General features: G+C 43.3%; 1 protein-coding gene across 1 annotated transcript in view; it reads left to right on the top strand.

The window, feature by feature from the left end:
* The window catches only part of ABCA10 (ATP binding cassette subfamily A member 10), a 50,848-nt gene that overhangs the window by 15,603 nt on the left and 18,567 nt on the right, over positions 1-16,678 (top strand). Inside the window, exons 11-24 of the mRNA XM_040244409.1 lie at positions 1,182-1,240; positions 2,287-2,397; positions 2,761-2,936; positions 3,139-3,258; positions 3,491-3,629; positions 5,273-5,363; positions 5,848-5,987; positions 6,712-6,831; positions 8,171-8,366; positions 10,546-10,712; positions 11,490-11,623; positions 13,343-13,480; positions 15,086-15,187; positions 16,319-16,486. Coding sequence (XP_040100343.1) covers positions 1,182-1,240; positions 2,287-2,397; positions 2,761-2,936; positions 3,139-3,258; positions 3,491-3,629; positions 5,273-5,363; positions 5,848-5,987; positions 6,712-6,831; positions 8,171-8,366; positions 10,546-10,712; positions 11,490-11,623; positions 13,343-13,480; positions 15,086-15,187; positions 16,319-16,486 — 1,861 coding nt within the window. The remainder of the gene's footprint in view (positions 1-1,181; positions 1,241-2,286; positions 2,398-2,760; positions 2,937-3,138; positions 3,259-3,490; positions 3,630-5,272; positions 5,364-5,847; positions 5,988-6,711; positions 6,832-8,170; positions 8,367-10,545; positions 10,713-11,489; positions 11,624-13,342; positions 13,481-15,085; positions 15,188-16,318; positions 16,487-16,678) is intronic.

Below are 16,678 nucleotides of genomic sequence, written 5' to 3'. Positions count from 1 at the left end.
GCCATACATCAGTGTGAATCAGCATTAGTTGATGATGTGTTTTTGAAAGTTCCTTTCTTTCAGATATTTTTGCTTCCATCCTGAAAGATTTCTTCATAATTAGTAGCTTCATGACTTTCTGGTAAATGCTGAGCTCTCCAAGCCTCATTTCTTCCCAAGAAATGTGTGATGTAGTTCCACAGTACAGAGGCATCTTGAGTCAGTGGGATAATTAAGCAATAAGTCTGTTACATAAAAGGAAGTGTGTACATGTCGATTTATTATCCATGTGGGTTTGATATCCATGTACAGATATATAATAGAAGGCTGAGTTCATAAATCTGAAGCTTTGAAGAAAGGTCTAAAGACACAGAATTGAGAATGAGAATTTTTGGTAAGAGAGGAAGCAGAAAGATTGGGAGATACTGTATGGCAAAGATCTGAGAATAAGAAAAATAGCTGGTCAGTATAGAGTCCCATTTAAGGAGTCCATAAGGTATGCCCAGAGGGAATATTGAGAACGAGGTGAAAACCGGAAGCGAGCAGAGCTAAGCACAAGAAGGCAAGGGTGTGCAATTGTCAAATCAGTGATGAGGTTTATGAAACAAGGGCTGAAAAGTGACCGCTGGATGTGCTCCTTAGGACATCATGGGTAACTTCATTGAGAACTGGCTTCAGAAGCGTGGTGGGGTCCCAGGCTCTGTGATTAGGCTGGGAATGGAGGTGGGGAAAACAAATGCAACGGAGAGCAAAAGCTACTATTATTTTGATGAATTTGCCCAAGGAAGAGAACGATTGAGTAATCAAGAGAGAGGAAGCTGCTCTCCACTGCTCCCCCTCCTTGGCTTCTTCCTGACTTTCTTCCAACAGTAGCTTCCCTTCATTTGCTAATGCAGCTGGAAGGCATTGAATGCCGGCTTGGTGAGAATCTGAGCATCTGTGGAAATCTCCTTTGGGCCTGGCAGGGGCTTCTGCCCTCCTCTTCCCATTAAGATGGATCGTCTTACCAGTTTGTGGAAGCGGGTCCCACCTCCATCCCCTCGCCCAGACAGTGTTTCCACGTGCTCCTGAGAACTCCGACAATAAATCCCTCCTTTGGTGAAGGTTAAGGTCCATCATAAGCGGTAGTGATCAAGAGAGAGGTAGCTTCATTTGTGTCGTTACAAACTCAATCACCTCATAGCCGCTTAATCTTCTTTCAGAATCAGAAATCTTAAAAAAGAATATAAAGGAAAGCCTGGAAAAGTAGACGCATTGCAAGGTAAAGAGAACAACTTCATTGTTTTGATGTTTCTAATTTAAAATGTTTTTCATTTCTTGAAAATAGTCATAATGGAAAATTAGAGAATGAATATACATAAAACTAAACATTTTTTAAAATTTCTACTGTGAGGCATAATCACTAATGCGTATTTTTCTATGTATGGATGAGACAGTTTAAGAAATGGGATTGTACTAATTATGCTGGTGTATAATCTCTGACACTAGCTTGGAGCATCACCAGATTTGTTGGTATTAATATTTTCATAGGGCTTTTCATCATCTGTTTTGGGCTGTGCTTTGCTTTATTTTTGATTCTCTCACAATTTAACCCCACGATTTACGTTTTCAGGGAGTCTCTTAAAAATTCTGGGATGCTCATAGAACTCTCTGCTGCTTCCCAGTGGAATTAGATAATATTTCAAATGTTAAAAGACTGTCAAGTCGTAAGCATGCACGTATGAAGATGCCTGTGACGCGTGCTGGGTCCCAGCAGCCCTCTCTGAGACCACGCCCACACTTTTGTGATACAGATCAGAAGCTGACTGGTGCCAGGGAAGCTTGAGCACCCTGTCCTTACCAACCCCCTTCCCTGCTAAGATAGAGTAGACAGCATACACTGCTCCTTAGCCTCTGTATCTGGCTCTGGGACCCTCAGTGAGACTGCTTCTTAGTAGAAATGGAGACTTGCCTTTGTCCAGGAAGTATTAATACATACTCTGCTTCCTCTGTTTTTATCTTCATATCTCTGGCTTTGTTCTCTAATATTAACTGTATATATCCTTTGACATTCAAAGTATTTGTGGTAGGGAGGAAAGTGGGAATTTATATTCCCAGTCTTGATCTAATTTCTTCAGAGGAAGTGAGGCTTTGTCTTCATAAATAGACACAAGTAGATATATAATTGTAAAAAGTCATATTAAAATATGGTGAAATGAAATGAAGTGCGGAAGTACACTTTACTCTTTCAGTTTTTTTTTTTTTTTTAAGGCCCACTTCATTGCAGTATAATCCAAAGTCTAACTTTCAGATTTTATCCGGAAACAGGCATATGTCTTGACGTCTATGAAGGCCAGCTCACGGCGATTCTTGGACACAGCGGAGCTGGCAAATCCTCGTTGCTGAGCATCCTTGGCGGCTGGTCTGCTTGTACCGAAGGTGAGAAGAGAACTTTACAAACCAAGGTGGCTGGTAAACAGCTTCCTCAGTCTGATTATGTGAAAGAAAAACATTTCTCTGAAAAGAGGCTTTTTGCAAAGTTGATCCATTTAAAATGGGAAATATTTATTTCATGTTTACATAAAATAGAATGCTTGTATCTCTTTTTCACTATTATTTGTCCTTCCGTGTATATTCTGCACTGCTTTGGACAATGATATTTATGTCAAGAATAATCTGCCTCTTTTCAATGTATTAATTACATAGCTATAAAATGGGAGTTTCTTCAATGAATATCCTATGTTATCACTCTGCATAGAGTAAATAGCCTGGTGTTAAAGACTGACATTTTTTTATCTATAGGATCTGCCACTATTTACAGCACCCAACTCTCTGAAATAATGGACATGGAAGAAATCAGAAATCACACTGGATTTTGTCCACAATTTAATATCTACTTCGATTTTCTTACTGTGAGAGAAAACCTCAGGCTATTTGCTAAAATAAAAGGGATTCCACCAAAAGAAGTGGAGCAAGAGGTACATGAACATATTAGAATTGATGACTTTGGAAATAATTTACTTAGTTTGCTTCTGGTCATATTTTACTCTTTCACTATTACTTTACTCTTTCATAAGTAAAATTTAATTAATGGAGTTCTAGAATAAATTCCTTGTAACTATTAGCAAATTAAGATTGCTTCAGGTAAAATATTTTCTATTAATGTAGTGTTTTTGATAGGTAAAAGGCATTCTGATGGAATTAGACATGCACAGTATTCAAGATGTCATTGCTAATGAATTAAGCGGTGGACAGAAGAGAAAACTCACGTTTGGGATTGCCATTTTAGGAGATCCTCAGGTAAGAGATAAAAATATCTTTGAGATGAATTTGGATTGAAGATGTAAAGCGATTTAAAGTCCAGACTGCATTTTAGTCGCCAAAAGTGAGAGAAAAATTATAATAAGGGGCCATGCAAGCCTGTTAGGGATCTGATCAAGGACTCTGAGTGCAGACGTCATACTGGGTTTCGTGTTGTTTTCTGAAGAGCCTCTCTCTAAACGGAAGGTGTTTCGTGTGCTCTCCACTGCAGGTTTTGCTCCTGGACGAGCCAACTGCTGGACTGGACCCTTTCTCAAGGCACCTCGTGTGGAACTTCCTGAAGGAGCGGAAAAGCAACCACACGATCCTTTTTACTACCCAGTTCATGGACGAGGCTGACATCCTGGCTGGTGAGTCTTGGTTTCTTTACACTGACTCGGTATCAAGGGCTTAATACGAGAGAGATTCTCTCTAACTTCTGTTGGAAAGAAGAGAGTCTCATTTGCCATGGGTCTGAGAGAGGGCGTCCGAAAGTGGCGCTTGGCCTCCAGGCATTCTGACCCCCATGAGTTCTCAGACTCACACTTTATGTATCTTCCTGTCTGTAACTTTCTGTTTATATTAATCAGAGTGCATATTTTTAAAAATCTGAAATGCCAGTGTTACTTTTTATGTGTGTGCCTGCTTGCTAAGTAGGCTCAGCCGTGTCCGACTCTTTGTGACCCCATGGACTGGCCCGCCAGGCTCCTCTCTCCATGGGACTCTCCAGGCAAGAACACTGGAGTGGGGTGCCATGCCCTCCCCCAGGGGATTTCCCCGACCCAGGGATCAAATGCACGTCTCCCACACTGGCAGGCAGGTTCTTTACCACTAGCACCACCTGGGAAGCTCGTGTGTATGTGTGTGTGTGTGTGTGTGTGTGTGTGTGTGTGTATGGGTATACAAAAATATGTGGCTTCCCACTGAAGTGACTTAGCACATACAAAAATATTTTTTTGTTGTTGAGTAGAAAGAAATGTTTCGCTGGGAAAAACTCATTTTTAAATTTGCAGTCCTTCGGTGCCTTTCTAGGGAGATCCTTTCTTTACTGAGTGAGGTGTTGGATGTGAAGATTGGAGAATTAGAGACACAGCAAACATTCTGCCTCGGAAATCTTGGCAGGTGGGGAGGACGGTCTTGGTGAGGCCAGGGATCATGTAGAGAAGGAATCAGGGGGAAGTGAGGTCAGAAGGTCTCAGGGAAGGGAGAGAAGGTTTTGCTGTTGACGTGCCTTGTGGGAGTGTCCGCAGTTTCCTGCATGAAATCGAGGTTGGATGCACGGCACCTCTTGTGCCAGCTGTCTCCTGCCTCAGAAACGCTGTCAGAAACCATCTCGAACCTCGGCGCCCTAAATCGGTAGGCACTCGCTTAGTCCGTGTGTTGCAGAGTTGGCAGTTCAGCTGGGGCTTGAGTTTTTTTTTGGCTTTTGTGGTGGTGGTTGCTGTCATGCCCGACTGTTTGTGACCTCATGGACTGCAGCACGCCCCGGCTTCCATCCTCCACTATCTCCTGGAGTTTGCTCATATTCATGTCCATTGAGTCGGTGATGCCATCCAACCATCTCGTCCTCTATCGTCCCCTTCTCCTCCTGCCCTCAATCTTTCCCAGCATCAGAGTCTTTTCCAATGGGTCGGCGCTTTGCATCAGGTGGCCAAATTTTTGGACCTTCATCTTCAGCATCAGTCCTTTCAGTGAATATTCAGGGTGGATTTCCTTTGCGAGGGTGACCTGGGTGACTCAGGCCCCTGTAGGCGTATCACATCTTCTAGGAGGCATGGTCCATTGATTGAGCCTTGAAATGCAAGACCCAGTGCATCAGCCCAGCTCAAGCCTCTGTGTGCCCAGCTCACCGGTGCCAGTCACAAGGTGGAGACTGGTGTCAAGTAGCGGCATCTAGGAGCTCGGTGGTACCAAGGTTGCATTCATCCTGAAAAATCCAGCCAGCTTTGGTCTCCAGAGAGAATGTTCTATACAAGGAGTTTACAGAATTTACTCTTTCTCTCTTTCTGCTCAGATAGGAAAGTGTTTCTGTCTAATGGGAAGCTCAGATGTGCAGGGTCGTCTTTGTTCCTGAAGCGGAAATGGGGTATTGGATATCATTTGAGGTAACGTATTCTGGGTGTCGTTGTTGTTGATAAGACTGTATCCACATGAGGGGTGACCATATTGTAATTCCATGTCATCTTTAGAACTGTAAGAAAAGTCAGCTTCATTTGGGGAGGGGATTGATTTACAATAGATGCTACGAAATATCTTGTTAACATTTTCTTATTGCGTACACCTTGGTTTTAAGCATGCAAATTTCTAAAAATGTCTGTATCTTTTGATACAACATTTTTGGCAATATTTATATAGAAAAAAATCTGCAGCTGTGTCCCCCTAAAAGCAGTCGATCATTTTTAATAAAACGGTTTGTTCTAAAAGTCTAAAATTGTATTCCAATCCACTTCATAGAATGTCAGAACCTGTTACTGATGTTAGCAGGATATGCCTATAATATATACAGACTGTTTAACCAAAAACTGTCTTTTTGTAAGCAGTCATATTGGAGAAGAACTTGAAGGACTCATGCCTCTTTTGAAAATTTAGTTTACACAGGAATGAAAGGTGCAATACGGAGAGAATCACCTCCCTCATCACACAGCACGTCTCAGACGCCAAGTTAACAGCAGAAAGTGAAGAAAAACTTGTGTATACTTTGCCCTTGGAAAGAACAGACAGGTTTCCAGGTAACAGGCTGTGTGACCACATAGAATACAGCCACGGCCCACGACGACGCTGACTGCATTTTCCGCAGTTCTCCAAGTCATGCTCTGAAGCTTCTACATGAAAGAATTCATAAGTACTCTCCCTCCCATTTCTAATGTAACGAAGTGTGTTACTTGGACATGGTTTTGATGAGAGAGCAACTAAGTTTCCCTTAATGTAGTCCACTGAGAAACTCGGGTTTGCGCTCTTCATCAGCATTAAACGAAGCTTCGACATATATCTTTTCTGAAACAGCAGAAACCTTTCATTTCTGTTTGAGATTCAGGCTCAATAAACCTTATTTTTAGAACATTTACAAGCAGGTCTATAGTTTCTTGGTAAATTATAATTTTAATTATGAATGTAAGATACTGATTATAAAAAACATTTGGAAAGTACAAAGAAGAAAATTCAGTTTATTCCATGCCTCCTGAATTTTTATTTTGAAGTTTTTGGTGTTTTTAAATAGACATACAGATACAAACACACACATGGCCATAGAGATGGAGATTTTAAAGTTTATTAAAATAACAAAAATGATTTCAAGGACAAGAGAACACCTTATAGGAATGTTTTCTTGAGTTGCTGGCATCTCTAATGTGAAAATATTTTCAGATTTATCTGTCCTGAGTAATTGTTAGAAATTAGTATTTTAGTGTACGCTTTACAATAATAATTGCATTGTTTTGTTACTTTGCTTTTTAGATCTTTGCAGAGACCTTGAAAACTCTTCTGAACAGGGCATAATGAATTTTGGTGTTTCCATGACAACTCTAACTGAAGTATTCTTGAACCTAAAAGGCAGATCAGCAATTGATGAGCCAGGTATAAAAATGTGTGTCTAGCAGGAAATTAAGGAAAAAGAAAATGACCATTTGTTGATTCATATTTATAGATTTTTCTGTGGAATTCTAACTAGAAGGTGAATTAGGCGTAAAGGGGCCATCCACCTTGCAAGCTATTGTAAGTGTTTTACAGTAACGTCATCAGGCTTGGGGCCAGACCCGTCTCCTTGTGACACTGTGTGCCGCCCCTGTCGGATCTAACCTCTTCCCTCTGCTGTGCCCACCACCTTCCCTCAGTAGCTCTCTGTTAACGTCCTAAATCCAGGTTTTGTCTCTTTCTTGGCATTCCCTATAAGAATGTTCTCTTGTTTAGCTAAGCAACCCATTCTAATTAACATATTCATGGAAGATAATTAAATAAGATGTTATCTTCCCTTACTTTATAGTAATAATAATAATTTGAAGAATTTAAAAGCCTCCTTTGTGCCAGCCATAGTGCTCAACTGTTGGATTCTGTTGGTATTTTCTTTTTAAAACCTGATTTTATTTTTATTCTTTAAAAGTATGTATTTATCTATGGCTGCACTGGGTCTTTGGTGCTGTGTGTGGGCTTTCTCTAGTTGCGGCGAGAGGGGCCTGCTCTCCGGCTGTGGGGCACGGGCTTCTCTTGTTGCAAAGCGTGGGCTCTGGGGCACACAGGCTTAGTTGCCCCAAAGCTTGTGGGATCTTCTCGGATGGGGGATCGAACCTGTGTCCTCGGCATTCCAAGGCAGGTTCTTAATCACTGGACCACCCGGGAAACCCAGGATTCTGTTGTTCTTAATCCCCATAAATGATTTTATTTCTATTATGACGTAGGTGAGAAAGTGAGATTTACGCATTTGAGCGATTAGCCGCAATCATACAGCTCATGTGTGGCGTGGGTGGGACTCAAACAGGGGGTCTTCATGGACTTTCTCTTATCACCACGGTGTCTTGAAAAAGTCACTGAATGTCAGCTGTTGGTGATAAACTGATCCTCTGGAGGAGACAAAGGAAGGAGGAGAATTTTTAGGAAATTCGGCTGTAGACGTTTATCATGGTGTTTTTGCGTAAGACTCGCTCTGCAAAAATCCCTCAGTGAAGAGCTTTTGCTACAGCTATAGATGAAGTCATGCCCCTCTAGACGCCTAAACCATGCCCTCAGACTGACTCACTCCCGCACGAAACTGCACCCAGGACATTTGTTTGAAGGGAAGACTTGAATGTAAACGTTACGGCTGTCAGCAGTTGATGTGTTACGAGTGTTGTTTCAAAGAGTCTAACGTCATTTCTCACAGTTTCTAAAGAGGAAACGTAAGTAAAGTCACCCCTTGTAATAGCTGACCACGTGCTTCCAGATCCCCGTGTCGGGGGCCCGGCGGGAACCGTGACCCCCGACCCTGGAGCGGAGTCTGCCGTCCCTCGGGCTCTTCGTTCCCTTCCTGAAGTGGAAAAGGCCGCCAGCTCCGCAGCTCTCTGGAGGCGCCAAGTCTGTGCGGTGGCGAGACTCCGCTTCTTAAAGTTGCGGGATGAGAGGAAGATCTTCCTGTCCTTGTGAGTATCACACTTTTTAAGAAACGTCTTTGTCTTGTTATTTTTACAGTATTTATTCACTTACTCCGTCTGCGTGCGGTCCCAGCTGCAGGGCGCGGCCTCTCCCTGTGGCGTGCTGGCCTCTTTCCAGCTGTAGTGCTCGGGTTTAGTTGCTCCAAGCCATGTGGGATCTTAGTTCCCCGACCTGGGATTGAACCCGCGCCCTCTGCATTGGAAGGTTGGTTCTTAATCACTGGACCACCAGGGAAGTCCTTATCAGACTCTTCAAGACTCTTTAGTCCATATGTGCATAAAAGGTCCCCACGTCAAGAAAATAAGGCTACAGATTTCTTCGTTCATGTAATCGGTTTCTCTTGAGTGCCTGCAGTAATGTCCTGCAGTAGTAGATACCACTGAAAAGGCTTTGAGACGGGCGATCTTGTCAGGGAGAAAAGCACCAATGAAGTAACTACCCAATGACCGTGCTGCTTGCTCAGTACACCACAGATCTTTATTGCAGCCTGTAAACTGTTCTACAGTCATTCTCCATGCTTTGATTGAGTAAGATCTGTGCCCTTCTGGTAGTGGTTGCCTTCTGATTGGGGGAAAAGGTGAAAAATGATAAATATAAAAACTAAATACATTATATAATAGTTTATACAAAGTAGAGTAGACCAAGAAGCTGGGGAGGGAGTTAGGGTTCATTCTCAGCAGGTGGGTCAGTGTTGGTCTCATTGAAATGGTCACCTTTGAGCCAAGACTAGAGAACAGGAAGGGATTAACAGACAAGTGGTGGAGGATGACGGCTCAGAACCAAAAGCATCTGTTTCATTTGGCAAAAGGGAAGTCCTTCAGGGTTTACGAAGAGAAAGCCTGAAAGCAGATAACGCTTGTGAGGTGCTTGACCACAGAGGGAATTTCTACTGTTCTTTCTACGACCAGTAGCTGGAGGGAGACTGCGCTCAGAAGGAAATTTCATTACTTCTTTATGAAGAGAGAGAGATCGTGGTGATGGGTGATGATGGGAATGAGCCAGTAGCAGGGGCGTCACGGAGGATGAAGGAAAGATGAACTCAGTGTGGGAGCCCCGGGAGTGGGGTGGAGCAGGTCCAGAGGAGCACGGAGGCCCGGCCTGTGATGTGAGCAGAGACGTCGCCCGTGGTACCAGAGGGCTGGAACGGGACCTCGGGCTCGTCCTCGGGTCTGTCTTCTTTGTCATTGGTAAGACCGGAGGGGAATCCTCTCCGGTGGACTTCGTTGTTCTTTCTCTAGGAGCTGCGAGGCTGATAGAGTTGAGGTCTGATAGGAAGGGGATTGTTGAAGAGTGGATGTGTACGTACTTGCTAGCGACAGAAAGACGGCTGGAGCGTTTCCCTCGCGGCTGGTGGAGGGAGCTCTAGGATCTGAAGCTGGTGTACTCAGTGCTGCGTCTAGTTTTGTCAAGGTTAAGGTATATGTCAAGTAACAGCGGACAGAGCCCAGGCCTCACTTGAAACCCTGCTCGTGGCACACTTGAAGCCGCGGTGTGAAGCGCGGCTCCTTGCCCTTCGGAACTCCTGAGACGGGCCCTCTGGGTCCATCACACTTTTCTACATTGGATGAATCGTTATTATGTTGAATTGGTTCATCGTGCTTTTCAGGTCTACTGTTAACATATCCCATTTTTCCGTCTATTCTATTCATTTTTGAGAGTTTTAATACTGAAACCGCAGCTAAAAATCTTAGTTTATCTAGCTAAAAAATAACTGTAATGTGTAATGAACTATATATAACTTTGTATTTTCCAAGTCTCCTGTAAATGTGTTGTCATACTTTTATAATTTAAAAAATAAAAGTGAAAGAAGAAAAGAATGAAACAACAAGAGTCAAGAGGTATTTTAAAAGCATCCCCTAGGCAGGCTGTCTGAGGTCCCGCAGACTCTTCCACGCGTCCTGGTCAGCCAGCACGCCCGCGGAGGAACCCCCGGGACCTCACCTCCTCTGCTGGCCCTCCGACCCCCTCGGACACCTGGCAGCGTGATAGGAATCATGCAAAAATGTGGGCCCACTTTCAGATTAATCCCACTCTGGGTTTCATTTTGTGTAACTAAGTGGCATATCTGAGCGCTGCATTTCCGTAGGTTGGCCTTTAGAGAGCACGACTGTGACTTCATCAGAGGGAGCGCGCTTTAGACTCATGGCTTCGTTTTCTTTGGCTTAGGTTAGTGGTGTTCGGAATTGCTTTAATCCCCACCGTCTGCGAGAGGATCGTGTTTTCAGTGCTTTTCCATGATCATCGCTGGGAGTTTTCACCCGGAATGTACTTCCTTTCTCTGGAACAGCTGCCTCAAGCTCCTCTGACCGATCTGTTGATCATCAACAATACAGGTGAGAAGCAGGCCTTCAATGTGTCTCAGTGTTTGTTTGGCTGTGCCATGCAGCTTGTGGGGTCTTGGTTCCCTGACTAGGGATTGAACCCACGCCTTCAGCAGTGACAGTGTGGAGTCCAAACCACTGGCCCACCAAGGAGGTCCGTAGTCTTCAGTTGTCACTATCAAAGAACTTTGAGGAGCACAAGGTTGAGAGGCAGACAAACCTGTCTTGACAACAACATGAGGGGCGAAAGCAGTGCTTGTCTAGCCTGCCTCATCTCGAGGTGGAGGAAACTGAAGGACTTGTTTTCGAATCAAGAGAAAGAACGGAAGAATGGAGACGATCAGGCTCGCTTGATTCCGGGCCGGTCTCGTGACTCGGTCACCAGGGCTGTGAGCGTCGTTCTGGGGTCCCCTGGCCAGCGGGACTGATTGCGTCACCAGAGCAAGCACGTCTGCGTCCTGAAGGGGGATTCTGTGTGCATTCTTTGTAACTACAGACATTGCGGAGTTCTGGAAAGTCTGTAAAATTCACTAATACAAAGTTTTATTTCCGTGAGAATCACAGAGTTCTCAGGAAATAACTAAGAATTGCAAGAGAAATGAACACTTCCTGGAGAGGGTCGAGAGCGTAGGCTGGAGTCTGAGGTCCCAGCATCAGAGTGCGCTTGCCCACGCTGGGCGCGCGAGTGGGGGCCTCTCCCAGGTCCGGCGCACTGTTCCTCCGCAGAAGAGGAAACTGCTATCTTAACGCTTCGACGCTGATCTTCTGCTCTTGGGCTGCCTTCTTCAGGATCCAGTATTGAGGACGTTGTGCTGTCCCTGAAGCGTCAGGATCTCGTTTTGGAAGTAGATGATGCTAGAAACAGAAACGGCTCAGACGACCCTTCCTACAATGGAGCCATCATCGTGTCTGGTGGCCACAAGGTACGTGTGCTTCCATGTACTTTTTTAAAAAGATTGTCAAACCAAATTTTATTTTTAAATAGATTTTATTTTAAGTGGAAAGGAAAAAAGATCTACTTCTGTTTACCACTAAGTACATTTGCCTAAAAGACATACACATTCAACAATTCAAATTATAATTCCAAGGGAAATAATATATCTGAATCTTTTTTTTTTGCTTCCATGTACTTTTTATCATGCATGGCTTTTTGCCACATCCGAATACTTGTGAATCATAGAAAAACAGCTCAAATATTCTATAATCAATATAACTTGAACACTGCTTTGCCGCTTTTAGAAGAAGGTATGAAATTTTAATCCTCTACAGGGCATGTTTTCCACCTTCTTTAATTCTTAAAAGGATCATTTTAATCAATAATAATAATTACTATTATTAATAAAATTGTTTAAAATTATTTTATTCATTATAAGAGCAAAGTGTCTTTTGGGACACCATGGATGAACCTGGAGGGCATTATGGTAAGTGAAATAAACTAAACAGAAAAAGACAAATACTGCATGGTACCACTTAGAAGTGGAATCTTAAAAAAGACCGTCAAGCTCATAGAACAGAGATTAGAAGTTGGTGGCTAGGGGCAGGTGGGAGAATAAGAGGGTGTTGGTAAAAGGGTACAGACTTTAAGCTATAGGATAAATAAGATGGTGTAATTAAAATTTGCTAAAGGAAGAATTTAAATGTTTTATACACATACGAAATATATATACACACACACATATACATGTGCAGTATGGATGTGTTAGTTAACTTGATGGGAGGAATCCTTTCACAGTTATATGGATATCAAGTCACCATGATGTACACTTTATTTATTTATTGGCAGAACCGCGTGGCTTAAGGGATCTTAGCTCCCCAACCAGGGATTGAACCTGGGCCAGAGCAGGGAGAGCACCAAGTTCTAACCACTAGACCGCCAGAGAACTCCCACTGCGATGCACACTTCAAGTGTTTTAAGTAACTTCAGTTTTATTTGCCAATTATACCTCAATAAGGCTTTCTTGATAGCTCAGCTGGTAAAGAATCTGCCTGCCGTGCGGGAGACCTGGGTTCGATTCGTGAGTTGGGAAGATGCCCTGGAGAACGGAATGGCTACCTTCTCCAGCATTGTGTCCTGGAGAATTCCATGGACATGGGATCACAAAGAGTCAGACACAACTGAGCGACTTTCACTATACCTCAATAAAGCAGAAAAAAAGCAATACTGTTTAAGAGATTAATTCAAACATTACTGAAGTATGTAACATAGGTAAAATTCTCTTCATAATTCCATTCGTTTTTCTGTATTTTATTTATGTTAATGCATTTAGTAATTATCTTCTACACTCTTTTCCTTTATAAAAACACAACTCACCATATCTAGAATGATCTCACGTTCAGAAACATAGTTTCTAAATTGAAATCATAGTAGACAAGTCCTAAGGCTTTCCTTGTCACATAGAATCTAGATCTTTGACATCTTCCCATGTTCGTGAATGTCCATTTATTTCAGGTATAGAATAAGTCACTTGAATTACAAAAATAAGGCATTCTTGTACCAATTCCAGTAGGGAGAAGTGTCAAGGAGAAGCTAATTGTCTCCTTCTTATCCTAACTCCACCCCGATAGTTTACACAGACTCTTCAATAAGATTTACTCTAAGAATTTAGAGCGTATATTTGCGTGCCTTTTTTTTTTTTTTAAAGGATTACAGATTTTCAGTTGCATGCAATACCAAGAGGATGAACTGTTTTCCTGTTCTCATTGGGATTGTTAGCAATGCCCTCCTTGGAATCTTTAATGTCACAGAGCTTATTAAGACGGAGAGAAGCACGTTTCCGCCCGTAAGTAGAGGAGTAACTTCTGTGAGAGGCAGGTCAGCCGGGAGGAAGGGGCAGGGGTGCCAGAGCCTGTACCTGAGCTTGCAGCCTACTCTCTGCGAGCCCTCCTGCTTCCTGGACCTCTCCTCTAAGAGCGGGATGTCCTCACACCTCCTGTACGTGAAGCTGTGAGGGTTGCGTGAATTTATTAGGTGCCTGCAACACAGCCTGGCATCTACTGTCTTCATTCATTCTGCAGGTATTTGAGTATCTGCCACGACCTGGTGCTTCCAGATGTGGAGATACAACGTACATTGCGCAGGGGAAAAAATTGCACCTTAGGGAGTTATGTTTTCTAAGGGGAGAGCAAGCATTCCAGACATGCTTGCCATTATTCTGGAAGAGAAAGAGTTTTCAGCTCACTTAATGTTTAGCTTCATCACCATTTTTAAAATTTCAATGGAAAATGTAAATGTAGAATAGAATTCTAGGAAGTCGAATGTTCCCTATTGTTTTCGCCCCTTTATTTGGCTCTGTTTTTCTGTTCTTTTACCACACTCAATACACTGGCAACTCATGGTTTACCACTGGCCCCACTCTTGTCATCTAAAATTGTGTCTGGTTAAAAATTACAGCCAGCTCCCTAAGACATAGAACCTGAAAGAGCCAGGATCCTGAAGGACGTGGAAACACTTAAAATGACAGAGAACTGTCAAAGAATCGTATTAGTAATTTGGGCTTTCTTTGGTTCATAGTCTGGAATAGCTTTTTACGCTTCTTAGGTACCCAATACATATTTTCTGAAAGTAATGAATGAACAGATTTTCTTGGAAAACCTACAACACCCAGAGAAGCCTCCAACCCCAATTCTTAATCTTATTCAGATTTCCCTGGAGGAATTTACTGAGCATTTCATAGCTGCTGATTAAAGCAAGTGTGGAATGTATGGTCCAACCCTGAAATTATGATTCTTTGTACAATTTCAGCGTTCTCTCTGTCACTTTATAGATTACAGTGTCCTTTGGGGTCTTGGTTGTTTTATCTTTTATATCTTGTGGAGTGCAGCGTAACTTTTGATCGCACATGATTTTAATAACCACTTCTGAGCCTTCAAGTGTTTCCTAACAGAAGTGTTTGATTGTGGTGGGTATGGCGCTAGTGGTAAAGATGCTTCCTGCCAGTGCCGGAGACGTAAGAGACACAGGTTCAATTCCTGCCTCGGGCAGATCCCCTGGAGGAGGAAACGGCAACCCACTCCAGTATTCCTGCCTGGAGAATCCCTGGAGCCTGGCGGGCTACAGCCCATGGGGTCCTGCGAGAGTCGGACACAACTGAAACGACTTAGTCCTCACGCACCAGATACAAATATGCAAGAGAAACTGTTGTCTGTCTTCTTAACACAGGCGTGTAAAATTCAGATTTTAAATTTCTTTTCAAATCATGCAGTTCCTGGGAGTGGAACCTGCCTTTAAGGGTAACAAGCATGTTTGCTCTTTGTTTGCTTCTTAAATCAGGTCTATGCTTCCATTTGGACATTTTCACCCTTTCCCTAAATGTATTTGACCCTTGTGTTTGACTGTGTGGTTGGTAACAAGCGCTGTAACTTACGGATGTGTTTGGAACTTGCAGGATGACCCAAGATGGGCAATTGGCCTTTTGGATTTTCTTTTGTTGCTCATCGTAAACTGCCTTTCTCCTTACGTTGGGATGAGCAGCGTCAGTGATTACAAAGTAAGAGGCTGGGTGAGGGGAGGGGGCGCATGGAGGGTGGGCGGAGGAGGAGAGATGATTCTCTCTGACTTCAGCAAACTGGAATTTTATTGTCCTAGACACCCAAGCTAGCCCTTCAAGAAAAATGTTTACACATGAATTGTATTACTCTAATCCAAGTATGCGTTTTATTAAATGGTTCATCGTGATGTCAACGAGGTGAGAAAGTTCATGACTGACCACAGGAAAGTAACCTTGGTTTTAAAGGGACTCACCCTAGGGACTTTGCTGGTGGTCCAGTGGCTAAGACTCTGCACTCCCAATATAGGGGACCCAGGTTTGATCCCTGATCAGGGAAGTGGATCCCACATGTTGGAACTAAGAGCTTGCATGCTGCAACCAAGACCCAGCACAGCCAAATACATACATATTTTTAACAAGGGAATCACTTCACATCAACTTCAGAGGTGAAATGCACTACTTTCTGACTGTGTGTAGTTAATCTACAATTCTAAAGGGAATTTTTTAGTGTGAAATATAAGATATGTCACATTTCCTGATTTTTCTTTACTCCATTCTTGTCAAGGGGGCTTTAAATCAGCTCTGGGCACGGGTCAGACGCTTCCTGCAGGGCCAGTGGTGACCCCATCCTCCCGCCCCAGCGGGATGGCAGGGATTTTGGAAAATGCTCTTTCTGGCCACATGCCGTTTGTGCCCAGTCATGCCTAACTATTTGCGACCCCACGGACTGAGGTCCGCCGTGGTCCTCGGTCCGTGGGGTTTCCCAGGCAAGCACACTGGAGTGGGCTGTCATTCCTTCTCCGGGGTATCTCCCCCTCCCAGGGACCGAACCTGCGTCTCTGCAAGGCAGGTGGATTCTTTACCGCTAGCAGCACCTGGGAGACACACCGTTTTCTTTGGGATAGTTTTAGTGTCTTAGTTACCCTGTGGCCTGCTTCCCAAACCCAGGCTAGCAAATTCCTGAAGGTCAGATTTGCTATATAAAAGAACACAGACTTTTCACACACAAAAAGTAGCTGCTGCGGCATACTACTTCTAAAATTTACTAAAATTTAACATTTTCACAGAAACAAAATACCTCTTCTACCCAAGATCTCAGCCTCACCCGTATCCCTTCTGTTTCTTCACCAGCAAAAAGCCCAATCTCAGTTATGGATCTCAGGCCTCTGTCCTTCAGCATACTGGTGTGGACAGGCCCTGGTGGACATCCCATTTTATTTTGGAATTCTTGTTTCGATACATTTAATGTACTACATATTTTTGGAATCCACAATTGTACTAGAATTCATGTTTGCTCTGGTAAGTGATCATGTTCCCCCAAACTCCCCAAATACAATAATAAAATCAAAACAAAACAATTCATTTTCGTTGACACTTTGTCCTTAACAAAAGGCATGTGCAAGAAGATTGCCTTTGACAGCTCTGGGATCTGGGATGCGATCCTCTGCCCGCCCCTCTCCCCGTCCGTGACCCCGTCTCTAACCTTGCTGT

Source organism: Oryx dammah, unplaced genomic scaffold (genome assembly GCF_014754425.2).
Source record: "Oryx dammah isolate SB20612 unplaced genomic scaffold, SCBI_Odam_1.1 HiC_scaffold_8, whole genome shotgun sequence".
Taxonomy (NCBI): domain Eukaryota; kingdom Metazoa; phylum Chordata; class Mammalia; order Artiodactyla; family Bovidae; genus Oryx; species Oryx dammah.
The sequence above is the reverse complement of the archived record's forward strand: the minus strand, read 5'-3'. Positions and strand labels throughout refer to the sequence as shown.